General features: G+C 35.6%; 1 protein-coding gene across 3 annotated transcripts in view; it reads right to left on the reverse strand.

Annotated features, from left to right (window-relative positions):
* Window positions 1–14191, reverse strand: part of SYNE2 (spectrin repeat containing nuclear envelope protein 2) — a 277599-nt gene that overhangs the window by 149141 nt on the left and 114267 nt on the right. For all 3 annotated transcript variants that reach the window (XM_007460064.1, XM_007460063.1, XM_007460062.1), the window contains exons 45-50: window positions 10544–10699; window positions 9452–9717; window positions 6124–8218; window positions 3942–4264; window positions 1855–1999; window positions 774–992 (exon numbers count right to left, since the gene is read on the reverse strand). In XM_007460064.1, coding sequence (XP_007460126.1) covers window positions 774–992; window positions 1855–1999; window positions 3942–4264; window positions 6124–8218; window positions 9452–9717; window positions 10544–10699 — 3204 coding nt within the window. The remainder of the gene's footprint in view (window positions 1–773; window positions 993–1854; window positions 2000–3941; window positions 4265–6123; window positions 8219–9451; window positions 9718–10543; window positions 10700–14191) is intronic.

Genomic DNA, 14191 nt, shown 5'->3' on the forward strand with positions numbered 1-14191 from the left:
TTTTTTTTGCGGTACGCGGGCCTCTCACTGTTGTGGCCTCTCCCGCAGCGGAGCACAGGCTCCAGACGCGCAGGCTCAGCAGCCATGGATCACGGGCGCAGCTGCTCCACGGCATGTGGGATCTTCCCAGACCGGGGCACGAACCCGTGTCCCCTGCATCGGCAGGCGGACTCTCAACCACTGCGCCACCAGGGAAGCCCTATACTATTTTAAATTTTCTTTCTACATGTATGGGATGCCTAAGGTCTCAACCATAGTTAAATTAACATCTGTGATCAATACATATTATGGAGGTTTTCTTTGAGACAGTCTTCAGAAAGAACATCATATATATTTTTAGGTCAATACTTATTAACAATAGTAGTTAATTTCCACAGTTAACCACTGTAATTAATTTCAAAATTAATTGGTTATTATGAATATTACCTTATTCTAACCTCTAGTGTGATGGAGAGACAATTTTAAGAGGGCTTAGCTTATCTGCACGATAAAGATTTTAAAGCTCATATGAGCAAGTAGCCACTTATTTCTAAGAATTATTTGACACCAAAAAAATTCATGAAAGAATTTGAATCATTCTTGAATAATTCCTTGGAGATTATTTTGCTAGGACCTGACCTCTATAAACATTTACATGTTCCATACATGTGATGTAAACAAATGGTACAGGTTGAGGACTTGTTTTATATTTTAAAAAATGAAAATAATTAAACAATTTAAATGACACGTGTTAGTAAACTGTATGGTTTGACTGCTGCAAATGAAGCACTTACTTCTTCATGGATAAATTTCCACTCCTGCTTCAGTTCTTCACACCACAACTCCCATTCTTTAACAGCTTCCATCAAACTCAGCCATCTCTCCCATAGAGCAGATGTGCTTCTGACTAAACAGAGGCTGTCACTATCTGTGCACATGGGTCTCAAGTGTCTGAGGACCTGTCGTACTTTCATGAGCTCTTCTTTGGCTGACGTAAGGTTTGACACCAAGGCCTTAAGAAAGAAAAGAAAAGGAATAGGAGGGATAGAAGTTTTCTGAATTCAGAACTATTCTGAAACTTATAAACTATTTTAACCTTGAACAATTAATGTTTTAAAATCATCCATAAGTATTACATAATCCATTTTTTAGTCCTTTTGGAAGTCAATTTGAGACAGATGAGAAGCATCTATGTATTATTATATTGCACATGAATTTGGAACTATGGGGACAAATAATGACCTATAAACCAATTTTTCTAAGTAAAAATGTGTTTTCCAAGGTAAATATCCTAGAAGTTCATTTTCTTATTTTAATGTAAGTCTCATATTTTACTAGATAGCTAATTTGTACAATGCTTACTGTAATCAACCACCAACACATTATTTATATTTTTTGGTTTTCTGTTTGTTTTGTGGTAGATGATAAGCACAGATGATTTAGAATGTCCTCATCCAAATGCTAATAACATCATACCATACACCGTGACGGATGAATATATGCAAAAACTAAAATTGCTCAGTAATAGAGTATAAGAAGTAACCAGAATTTAGCATTTCTGAAAGTTGCATTAAATGCTCTGTCATTGATCCAGCGATGTCCAACGAAACAACACGCAAGGTAACGCTTTAGAAAGAATGATTAATAAGGACAGGAGCTACTGGGGAGAAGACTGTCCTGTGAACCCAAATGATTAAATTTCTCAGAACCAATGCCTCATTTTCCCCATGGCTTTTGGTTTAGGAATTTTGTTGAGTGTACAATTCAGGTTGAAGATTTCTGTGGGTCATAACAAAGCCACATCCCCTGATGCCTCCACCTGCTTTCTACCAGTTTTTTGTACATAGTCTTACTGAGATTTGCAAGTTCTAGTACCTTGCTCTGTTCCAAGTGCTCTAAAGCTTCTTTGTATGACATTGGCAATGGGGACATGGACTGCCCAAGGACTGTCTCCATCTGGCTGAGGTCAGTGCAAATTTTCTCTTTTATTTTTCTATAGCCTTTGTAATTTTCAAGACACCTAGTGAGACACAGGAAAAAAAAGCGATGTTAAATTTTATTTAGTACAATAAATTCTGAACTTCCCAGAATGCATTCTGAACACTTAGTAAAAAACAGAATGTAATTCTCTTTTTGCTACTCAGTGTATTTCAACAAATATTTATTGACTACCTCCTCCTCACAGGACCTGCATGAGACTTTTAATGCAAACTTTAACAGGCAGATAAGACTGTTCCTAAAACACCTAAACTGGAAAACTGCATTCTTGAGCACTGCTAATAAGGTGTAAATTGGTACAATTCTTGTAGAAAACCACTTAAGTCTTAAAAATGCTCATAACTTTTGATCCAACTTCGGCAATTAATCTTAAGGAATCAATCCTAATGTAAGAAATTTATCCTATACCTTATAAAACCTTTTACACAATAAAACCTTTTTACTTATTAGACTGTTAATTAAAATGGCAAAAATCAGAACACACTTTATGCTAACAAAAGGTATGGTTAAGTAAGTTACAACAATCCATTTTATAAAATATTATATAACAATTACAATTGCTTTTATATGAAGTTTTGTTACAATAGGAAAAGAGTTCATTTTATAAAGTAAAGCAAAAGCAGCCTATTTTTATATAGTACAATGTTATGCTATATTAAAAAAAACACTATGAGTAAAATTATGTATACAAAATAGATACAACCTAAATCCCCCACTGAAAACAATAAAAAATTAGGTATCAAAGATATATTTTTAAAAATTCTTAAAACACAATAATAAACTGGCAAAGCATTAAGGAATATTCAGAGGCCCCAAACTATGTAAAAGTGGAAATACAGAGAAATAAGCTAAGCTCCAAGGCCATTTTTCACTTTGAGGACATTTGTCAAGTTTCAGTTTTGTTGACCTTCACCTGGAATGCTGGGGACAGAGGATAAAGCCCGGAGCACACCCAGGATGGATGTTTATTAGGACATCCCCTCTGTAAAGATAATTCGTAACACATATAACACAAAGACCAGCCTCCAAAATGTAGACTAAATCCCTACAAATCAATAAGAAAAAGCTAGACAACCCAATAAAAATTGTCTTGAACAGGCATTTTTCAGAAGATGAAATATGAAAGATGAAGAAATATTCACAAAAGAGGCTCAAATTCATTAACAGTAATAAAGATGCAAATTAAAACCACAATAAAGTATCACTTAACCATCAGACTGGCAAAAATTAAATCTCACAACACGAAGTGTTGGTGAGGATATGGGACAACTGGAACATTAATATGTTGCTGGTTTGAGTAGAAATGCGTAAAATCATATGGAATTAAAAATTTAAGATGTGCATCCCTTTCGACCCACAATCACAATCCTAGTTATACACCCAAAGGAAACTCTTGCATTTGCAAATGTTCCTAGAAGCACTGTTTGTGAATGCAAAAACTAGAAACAACCCCAATGTTTACCAACAGCCGGGTGAGTGAATATTTTACTACAGACAAAAACATGAATAAACTTCAGGATCGTAATGGTAAGTTTGAAAAAATGAAGTCACAGAAGAATACATATACATGAAAACAGGACACAAACACGTAGTAAAAATATTTTTAAAAGCAAGGGCATGGTAAATAAAAAACAGGATAATGGTTACTTCTGAGAGGAGAAGGAAGGAGTACCCAAGAGAATTCAAAAATCATGATGTTTATCTTTGAACCTTTGGGTACAGAGGTGTTTGTTTTATCATCATTCGTTATACCATACTCAGACTTCTATAAACATTCTGTTTTAAGTACTCAATATTAATTAAGAAAAAATGAAATAAATGCAGTAGAATATTTGCCATGGTTTTCCTTAGTGATTTTTTCTTACTTTTCCATATTTTCCAAATTATTTCTAATGTGTACGTGTTAATTATAAACAAATCTATATTTTGTTCTTAAAGCATTACCTTTAGAAAGAAGTACCTACCTTTCTACTTCAGCTTCCTTTACTTTGGCTGCCTCCCTCATGGCTGAGTTCTTAGAAACTAATTCCTGTAAAGTACACTCAAGTTGTCGTTTAGCTTCTGGGCTGCATATAGTCCCCAAATTCTCGGTGAGGTCCTGGATGTCTGCTATTGCGGACTTCAGTTCCTCTTGTTTGCGGCGAGGCATCTCTATTGATTCTTCTGGATTTTCAAGGTCTACTCTATGGGATGCAATGATGGCTTCAAGGGCAGTGATGATCCCCACGGCCCTGGAGACTGCCTCATTATAGCGTGCCATATTTCCATAAGCAACATTCAAGACATTCTGGTGAATGGAAGATTAAATGCCGTGATGAAAACTGTCAAACTTTTGCCATTCTTGAATTTTTGTGATACATTCATAATATGTCTCTGTGTCATAAAGAATGAGCATCTCACACTTACAGTTTAATATTATTACACTAATAGTTAAAAATGAATAAGTTTTTCTTTGCATAAAGAAAATAGTTTCCAGATTTGCTAAATCTAATCTAAATTTAAAGATACATCTCATGAATCATGTCTAATGATATATGTTCCTGCTCTGGAACTCTTGTATTAGACTATGAATTACATAAAACAATTGAATATATTTAATGCATATAACCTTAAGCAATATCTGTGGAAAAAAAACTGAAAAGACCCCCCCCACCAAACCTCTTGTATTTTTAAATTAATGGCTCTGCCACTAACTTTAGTTTTGAGCACATCACTTAATGTCTCCAGACCTCAAGTCTTCTCACTGAAATAACAAATAGTTGAAATAAATAACTTTAGAGGTCCCTTCCAGTCCAGCTCTAAATATATCATTCTGAGGATTTATGTACATTGTTTCTGGAAACTGTATTAAAATCAAGCAGAGAATTTGTTAAGTACCAATTTAAAGAATGTATTAGGGTTCATATGACTTTATATTTCTATAGCATTTATACCTTAGCAAAATAGTTCAAATACATTATCTAACAACTCTTTGAATTAAAGAAGGGAGTTGGGCTTCTTTGGTGGCGCAGTGATTGAGAGTCTGCCTGCTGGTGCAGGGGACGTGGGTTCATGCCCCGGTCTGGGAGGATCCCACATGCCGCGGAGCGGCTGGGCCCGTGAGCCATGGCCACTGAGCCTGCGCATCCGGAGCCTGTGCTCCGCAAGGGGAGAGGCCACAGCGGTGAGAGGCCCGCGTACCACAAAAAAGAAAAAAGGAAAAAAAAAAAAAAGAAGGGAGTTAACGTCCCCATTCTAGAAATTCAGTGTGACAATTCTGAAAACACAGTGAAGGGCATTATATTAAGAACAGTGTGTTTAAATGATGCCTAAGATATCTACCCTATTATTGCAGGAAAGGAGGGAGTTTGTTGTCGTCGCTCTGCAACAGAGATCAGCAAACTTTTCCCGTAAAGGGTCAGACCGAATATTTTAGGTTTTGCAGGCCATACGGACTGTCACAACTACTCAGCCCTGCTGTTGTAGCAGGAAAGCAGCCATACACAAGCCAGTAAGGAATGGGCGTAGCTGTGCTCCAATATAACTTTATTAACAAAATCAGGTGCCTGGGCAAATTCGGCCCATGAGCCTTAATTTGATGACCCCTGCTCTAAAATCACACAGATCTCAACATGAATCCTGGTTCTGTTACTATTTCAAGATCTTGAGAAAACTGTTGATGTTTCTGAACTTCAATTTCCTTATTTTAAAATGGAGCTAATAATAGCACCCATTTCACAAAGTTGCTATGAGGATTCAAGATAAAGTGTTCAGCACACTTCCTAGACACTGTAAGTTCTAAATAAATGTGGAGTTATTATCTTGTGTTCTTTATACCACATTTCTTCCACTACTCTCTATTATTTCTGAAAAGCAAACCAACAAAAATCACAAACTTTTTGGTTCTGAGCTCAACAGAAGCTATGAGGGATATAGAAATAAAGGTGTCAAACTCATCTTTTTCCAAACTGTAAGGAACTGTATTTAGATGTAGAATGAGTTGGGATTATAAACTGGACCTTTGAAGTTCTTTAAAATGGCTATTCTCCTGTGCAGAATATTTCTATAGAACGTGTAACTTCTTGAGAAATGTGGATATTAACTAGAGTAAAACATAAAATCATGAAATTACAACAAATACATTAACCACCTAATTAAAAAACTTACTGTGCGCGAATCAATGCTTGCATTAAGCTGCATGTGAAGATCTTCAATGTCATGTAATTTTGCCTCCACATCACTAGCTTCAGAAGAGTTTTCTTCTCTTTGCTTCTCAAGAACAGTCACAGCTTTAACGCTATCCATTTCTGCCTCAACTTGTTCTTGAAACATTTCACAATTAACTTTTTCATTTTGAATATGCTCAATTTGCAAATTTATAAGTAAAGGCTGTTGTAACTGAGATTTTATCTGATTTAAAACATGTAAGGAATTTTCTAGTTTGTCCTGAAAATTCTTTTCATCCATTTCTTTCGGTTGGGATTCCAGGACTATATTTTGGAGAACCTTGTGTAACTTATCATTTTCTTCTGCAGACAGCTTTATTTGTAGCATTTCTTTCTCTTTGAATGAGTCATCAAAGTCCTTATTTTCACTTAATTTCTTGATTATTTCATGATACAAGCACATGACTTTCCTGATTCTCTGATTCAAAATTTGAGCATTGAGCAGACTGCTTTCTGGTGGGGTGTTAGGCATTGTTAGTAGTGCTTCAGCCCTTTTCTTAACTTGCAGATCCATAGCCCTCAATTTACCTAATGATGCCTGATATTTGCCATATTCTACCACAAATGTATCTAACTGCTTAATTTTTTCTTCAAGTTCCTTTTCTTTTTCAAGTATTTGGGTTTGTAACTGGTCAAGTTGGGACCGATCCCAATTTAGTCCCATACAGTCAAACACTTCCTTGAGTTTCAATACTTGTAGGATACTAGATCGAATACTAGTGATTTGGTCTTTAAGACGATACAACTCCTCTTCAACATCTGGATTTATTTCTGGATTTAGTAGCAGTTCATTGTGCTGTATATGGTCAACCTCCTTCTGAAGCACAGATGTTTTTTCATAAAATTCTCTATAAAAATTTATCTTGTGTTCTACTTCATTACATTTATTTTGAATGAATCTTTGTGTTCTGTTGGTTCTAGTCTTAAGATTTTTCAATTGATCATCCAGAAATAATCTTTCAAATACACTTAGATCTTTACAGATGTTTGTTTGCTCCTGAAGATGTGTTGCAATTACACTCTCAATTTCCTGCAATTCCTTCTGAGAAATGGTCAAAGTAACATACTGATGTTCTAGTTCAGCTTCTGTGGAGGTTGTTTGCATCCTGGGGATCATCAGTGTTTCATTTCCTTGAAGTGAAAGTTGAACCTTCCCTATTACCCCAACAAATTTGCTTCTTTCTTCCAATTTAAATTCTAATTGCTGTGATCTTTGAGTTGATTTTAAAACTAGCATTTGGTATTGATTCTGTAAGTCCTGTAGGAGGTTATTTAAATCACTGCTCTCATATGCTGTAAGGTTAGGAATATTATCTTTGACCTCTTCAACCAATGACTCCACAACCTGCTGCTTATCTAGAATGCCATCCCGCACCACCTTGCATTTTCTGATCTGTGAAAGAATATTGTCTGGGAGAAGGGAAATGGTAGGGACGAGTTCACCTAACAGATTTTTGACCCATAAGATAGCCTCTTTCATCTTGTACCTGGTCTCACACTTCTTGATCTGATTTTCCACCTCTATGTTTAATGGTTCCAATGCTTCCAATTGCTTCTGAAAATTATTTATTGCATCTTCTAAAATCTTCTTTTCTTTTTCTCCCCAAATCCTCTTCATCTGAAGTTCAGCTCGCCCCCTGAACACAGAAAATCTATGCTTCATAGTCTGGAGTTCAGTGGCCAAGGCAACCATGCTTTGATTCCCTTCTTCTGGAGAGTCCAGCCTTAACTGCAGACACTGCTGCTGCTGCTGCAGAGAAATTTCAAGGTCTTGGATCTTACTCATGAGAAACGTAAACTCATCATGTCCCACCACTTGCTGAGAATACTTCTTCTGGACCAGTTGTTCCATTTGCTCCCAACCATGTTCAAGTTGCTTCATCTGGCTTTCCAACAGCTTCTTATCCATGTCAGTCAGGTAGTTTGATAAATTTTCCCATTCGATTTTCAGCTTGCTTAAAGAATCTTTCTCTTTTTCTATTGATGCCAGTAATTTTTTAATTTTGCCCATATGGGTTGCACTGTCCAGTGGTCCCCTAGCAAAAGAAGAAAAATGGAGCTGATTAATATTTACTATACATCAACATGAGGTTAGCTGTCATTAAAAGAAATTAATTCTGCTTTGAATTCACAGAAGAGAAGATTAGGTTGTCTGTAAGAACACTCTGTCCTTAAAATAAAAATCAGAATCTTGTTTACTGTAGCTCTCAATTAATGTGTGACAATGTAGAAAGCTTGTCTATAAAATGAGTATCATAAAAATGCAGAAGCACAGAAAGGGAGTGAAAAGTGAAGGGAAGAATGTATGTAAAAGTACTCTTTCACCTGTAATGTACTTGTACAAAGTTAGGCTAGGACTAAGCTAAATTACAACATCCAACCCCTTTGTTATCATCTTACCAACAATAATGATAAAGATACTGACTAAGAAGGTACAATCATCAGGCTAATCTTTTAAATATAAAATTGTTTCCTCAAAGGATGTCACTGAAAGTGAACCCCATTTAGGCAAAAGTATAAAATAAAACTTTTTAATAATGAGAAAATGTTTACAAGTTATGACTATATCTACAATCTTCAGCCATCATTTTCAAAGCCAAAAGGAGTACATACTTGTAAAAAGAAACAATTACAATACATATATATTCCTTATGTTCCAAACTATTTAAACCAAGTATGTTAACATTAAACAATTGTATTGGGCTTCCCTGGTGGCGCAGTGGTTGAGAGTCCGCCTGCCGATGCAGGGTACACGGGTTCGTGCCCCGGTCCGGGAAGATCCCACATGCCGCGGAGCGGCTGGGCCCGTGAGCCATGGCCGCTGAGCCTGCATGTCCGGAGCCTGTGCTCCTCAACGGGAGAAGTCACAACAGTGAGAGGCCCGCGTACCGCAAAAAAAAACAAAAACAACAATTGTATTGATAATGTTTCTGCCCCCCTCCCATAGTTTAGAATCATCTCTTGGCAAAAAAATGCTAAATTCCATAGAACTTAAACTTATTTCACAGATATTTATAGAGTGAGTTAATAGTTTAATAAATTAATTTGTAAAATTAATATAATTTAATTGTAAAATTAATATGAATATTTTTTGCATGAAACCAACAGAATTTTCTTCAATGGTTTCCATATGAAATTAATTTCTACACTGTAGTATTAAAATCATAATATTCTTTAATAGTATAAACTCTTAACACCCTGGGCCTGTCCAAGGCAGTGGAGCCTATGGTTGAACACAAAGAATGCACATCCTAAATTCTTATACTTACACTTTTAGACTTTCCTTTTCTGTCAACAAGGCTTTCATCGAGGATTCAACTGCCACGAGGTGTTCCTGAAAATCTTTAAGGAGACAGTATTGGCTTTCTTTCTTTTTCTTCAAAGTAATAAGTGCCTGAAGCAGATTGTCCAAGTGCTGCACTGAATACCTTTCACTGTGGGGAAACAAGCCACTTGTTTCTGCTTTCTTAAGATATTCAATTTGTTCTAGTGGTTCAATGGCTGCTTTCTTTGCTTCCAACTGGGTACATAATTCCTAAAAACAAGTCAAGGAAATCAATAAATATACACTCACTCATTCACTCATTAATTAACTCATTTATTTTTTTCCCTTTGCTCTTTCCTTTCAGTAACACATTCTATCCCAAGAAGATGTTTTAAATATTTCATTTGCACACAGAGAAACTAAGGTCCTGACATTTAAAAGATTTTTTTTTACTAGAGTCATGTTAAAATGTAGACTAACACTCACCATTGGTCTAATGTTTAATAGCAAATTGGTCACCCTATTGTGTTAAAAGATTCTACAATGTCTAAAGAAGATTTATCTTTTTATTAGTTACATGCATCCCCTCTCTTTCCTGTTTTAGATACATGTTTACTGTTATGTAAACTTACCTAAAATTGTAAGGGTCATTTTAAAAAACATGGTAATGTACTGGACTTTTAGATGCCTTTCCATAGCTATGTAAACACAGCTGTAAAAACAAAGAAGGAGTATCCCATAATGCTGATAATCAGGAAAAATAAAAGGAATTTGTCAGAATCAGAAAAATACATAGGACTAAGAAAAGGAATGATGGCAAGTCAGAATCTCTAAATTTTCTTACTGAGTAAGTAAGATTTTAGGAACTTTGTGAAAGAGAAGACTAATGTTCATTAAACTTTTACACTTCTTAAATGGAAAGATTTATACAATTTACTGATTAGTACATAATTATATAGTTACTAAACTGATCATCAGGCAAAGGTTAAATAAGACTTTTCATTCTGTGGAAGCAATTTTTTGGTAATTAAAATATATTGTATTGTACTGGATAAATGATGCAATCATGTTGTCAGTATTTTTCTTGTTTCCATACCTCTATCTCTTTTAATTGTTCATTTCTTAACATAACATCTAATTCTAAAGGTTGATTTTGCAGCTCATTGACTTTCTGCTCATCTTCAGTGGTTTTCATGCTTTCTTGAACATCAAGAGAAAGTTGCTGTGACAAAACCATTTCCACAGCTGAACTCTGAAAACATAAAAAGATTAATTGCTGAATAGTCTACCTTCCAAATAAATAATTTTTTTATTTTTCTTGATGAAATAATTCCAGTTTCTTCTATTTACTCAGATTAAAGACTTTTTACAAGTATATCTGGCCACTACCAAAGAGGACTTTTCCATGCAATATTTAATGCTAATATTGGTATCCCAAGAAAAATGAAACTTTTTTGACAAGACAGTATAGGATCTGGCATTGCTCAGTTATATACTGAGGAATATCTACAGTCTTAAAGAAAGAAAACAGATATGGAAAAATCAAAAGTTCCAAAGTTTATACTTAGTATTCACCATAATGCAGAGGGCTGGGCAAATGGTAGGCACTCAGTGGTACCCACTGGTAGTTTAAAATAGTAAGTGGATAGATGAAGGAAACACCAAAGTACCAAAATTTCATGATATTAAAAATGTTATGCCTAGGGACTTCCTGGCAGTGGTTAAGATTTTGCTTTCCAATGCAGGAGGTACGGGTTCGATCCCTGGTCGGGGAAATAAGATCCCACATGCCTTGCCAAAAAAACCAAAACATAAAAATATACAAAAAAACAGAAGGAATATTGTAACAAATTCAATAAAGACTTAAAAAAAATGGTCCACATCAAAAAAATCTTTACAAAAAAAAAAAAAGGAATTTGCTTCTTAAAAAAAATGTTATGCCTTAAATTACATAAAGGCAAGAATTCCAATTCTGGGTATGGCAGAACAGGTTATATGTGGGGTAATCTGATCTTTTCTGAAAGCTCTAAGAAATTGAGGTTCTCAACAGGGTATATAGAGATGCCATTTCAACTCATTTATTCATTCTTTCAGCAAATATTTGTTGAGCACTTACATACAACAGGCACTTTATCAGTAATTTTAAAAGATTTCCCATTAATTTGCTAAGGTATTAGTTTTTATTTTCAAGTTACTTTATAAGTGAAATACCATTTAATTTTGCCATATACTTTCACGTCAGTAAAAATCTTTGAGGTATCAAGTCTGTGAATAAAATGTGCCCACATATCCAAACAAGGTAGAAATTGCTGTTTTAGTAGTAGATAGTAGATACATTACTAGATAGTAATATAAGATGTTAACAATAGGGGAAACTGGGTGAGGGATATATGAGAACTATCTGTACTATCTTTGCAAGCTTTCTGTCAATGTGAAACTATTCTAAAATTAGAGTTTATTTAAATAAAACAGATACTGTCTGGAGCTCCATCAATGCTAACTGGTAAGAAAATTCAGCTGACCAGTGTTACTGGTTTTGAAGTATTTACTTGGCACTTAGCACAAGTCACTTCTTCTACAAGGCTGCAAATAATTGAAATGATTTTTCAAATTTCCTCCATTTCCAATTTGTTCGTGCAAACTATGGTTAAAATCTCCATGGAAGGCAGCATCTTGGGGGGGGGGGGGAGACCCAGGAAGGCTGTGAGAGGAAAGGACAGAGGTGCTACACCATAGATTTCATTGGCCCATGGGTACTCTATGCCATGAACTGCAATTCTATGAGGTGGACGCCTGCCTCCTTTTAATCTGATGGCTACTGTTGCTTACAGCACCCAACAAATCCACCTGTAGGGCAAGAGCTCCTGAGCTAAAGGCATAGATACTAAACCCAGGAAAACTTTACTTCTTATCAATAATTTATTAGGAATTCAGAGCCCTGGTCTCTCTTACCTGATGGACTGGTCACTTAAGGACTAGCCACATTTATAACCTGCCATTTGTAATCTGCCTTCCATGGTCAGGGAGAGCATCCTAAAAAACTTGAAATCACCCATAACACCATTTGTTTACCAAATCCAAAAGCCATGTTTCCACTTTGGCAGAAAATCCAACAGAATCCCTCAAATGAACATTTTAAATTTAAAAGGTAACATTCCTTTGCTCATGCCCGAGAGCTTAGAACACAGGCTTGTGCCCTGATTGGCTCCTGGAAAGATTCTTCCATATTTCATAACCAGTGATCATTTGCTCATCACCCTTAGCTGTATGTTATTTTTATTTTGCAGGCTCATTTGAAACATCTTATTTTAAATTATAAGAGAATTTAAATATATTTAAAACAACAGAATAAAACAGATAATCATTACCCATGACACAGATATAACTGATATAATTTTCTATATTAAAAATATAATTTAAAGTCCAGTCCTCAACCCTTTCTCATCTCTTCCTCCCTAGAACTAACCACTATTCTAAAATCCACACATACTTGTCTTTATACTTTGACTACATGTGTTAATATACATACAGTATTGTTTTATATATGTTTAATTCTTGTAAAATTGGAATCATACATGTATCATTTTACAACTTAGTTTCTTTACTCAGCCGTATGTTTTGAGGTTTATCATGGTGTCAGATATAAATCCCATTCAGTCATTTTACGCTTCTTTACTGTTCTGCTATCTGAATGAACACGACTTACTTGTCTGTCAGGCTACTATGGACATTATCATTGCTTCCAACTTTTCCTATTATAGATATTACTGTGATAAACACCCTTGTATTAGGCCTTCTTGCACATATGTGTGAGTTTCTTTGGGACGTTTTCCTAGAACTGAAATTACTCCTTTTGATTCTCGATAGACAGTTATTGATTTGTTCCTACCAGCATGGTAAAAAAAATTGTATTTTCCCTAATCCTCTCTGGTATTTGGTACTAACAGACAATAATTTCTGCCAATACATTGGGTGTGAAGTTGACATCATTATTGTTTTATGCTCCCTGGTCATATGAGTCTTACCTCCTATGGATTACTTTTGCATAATCATTGACTATTTTTTATTGGGTTGGTTATAATTTCTGGTGTTCTTTTATATACTGGATACTAGTCTTCTAACCATTTTATGTACTGCAATTATTATCTCTCAGATTGTCTTTAAACTTTATACATGATATCTTTTGTTGAATATGACTTTAATGTTGTCAAATTTATCAATCTTTTCCTGTTTGGGCTTCTGCTTTTAGGGCCTTTTTTTTTTTTGCGGTACGTGGGCCTCTCACTGTTGTGGCCTCTCCCGTTGCGGAGCACAGGCTCCAAACGCGCAGGCTCAGCGGCCATGGCTCACGGGCCCAGCCGCTCAGCGGCATGTGGGATCTTCCCGGACCGGGGCACAAACCCGTGTCCCCTGCATCGGCACCACCAGGGAAGCCCTGAGATCTCAAAAATATAATGTCTACATAATAATTTATTTTTATTTAGCCTGTTCAAGGTTCTCTGTACTTCTTGAAATTGAGAATTCATATTATTCTTCAATTCTGGAAAATTCCCAGCCTTTCTTTTCCTCCATTCTCTCTATTCTCTCCTTCTACAACTCCTACCAGAATTGTGTTTGACCATCTCATTATAGCCACTGGGTCCTTGAAATCTCTTTCCTCTTTTCCATCTCTTCATCGCTCTGTGTTGGATTGTGGGTAATTTTCTAACATATTTTAGCGAACTAATTCTCTCTTCAAGCTGTA

The sequence above is a fragment of the Lipotes vexillifer genome, unplaced genomic scaffold (genome assembly GCF_000442215.2).
Source record: "Lipotes vexillifer unplaced genomic scaffold, Lipotes_vexillifer_v1.1 scaffold672, whole genome shotgun sequence".
Classification (NCBI taxonomy): domain Eukaryota; kingdom Metazoa; phylum Chordata; class Mammalia; order Artiodactyla; family Lipotidae; genus Lipotes; species Lipotes vexillifer.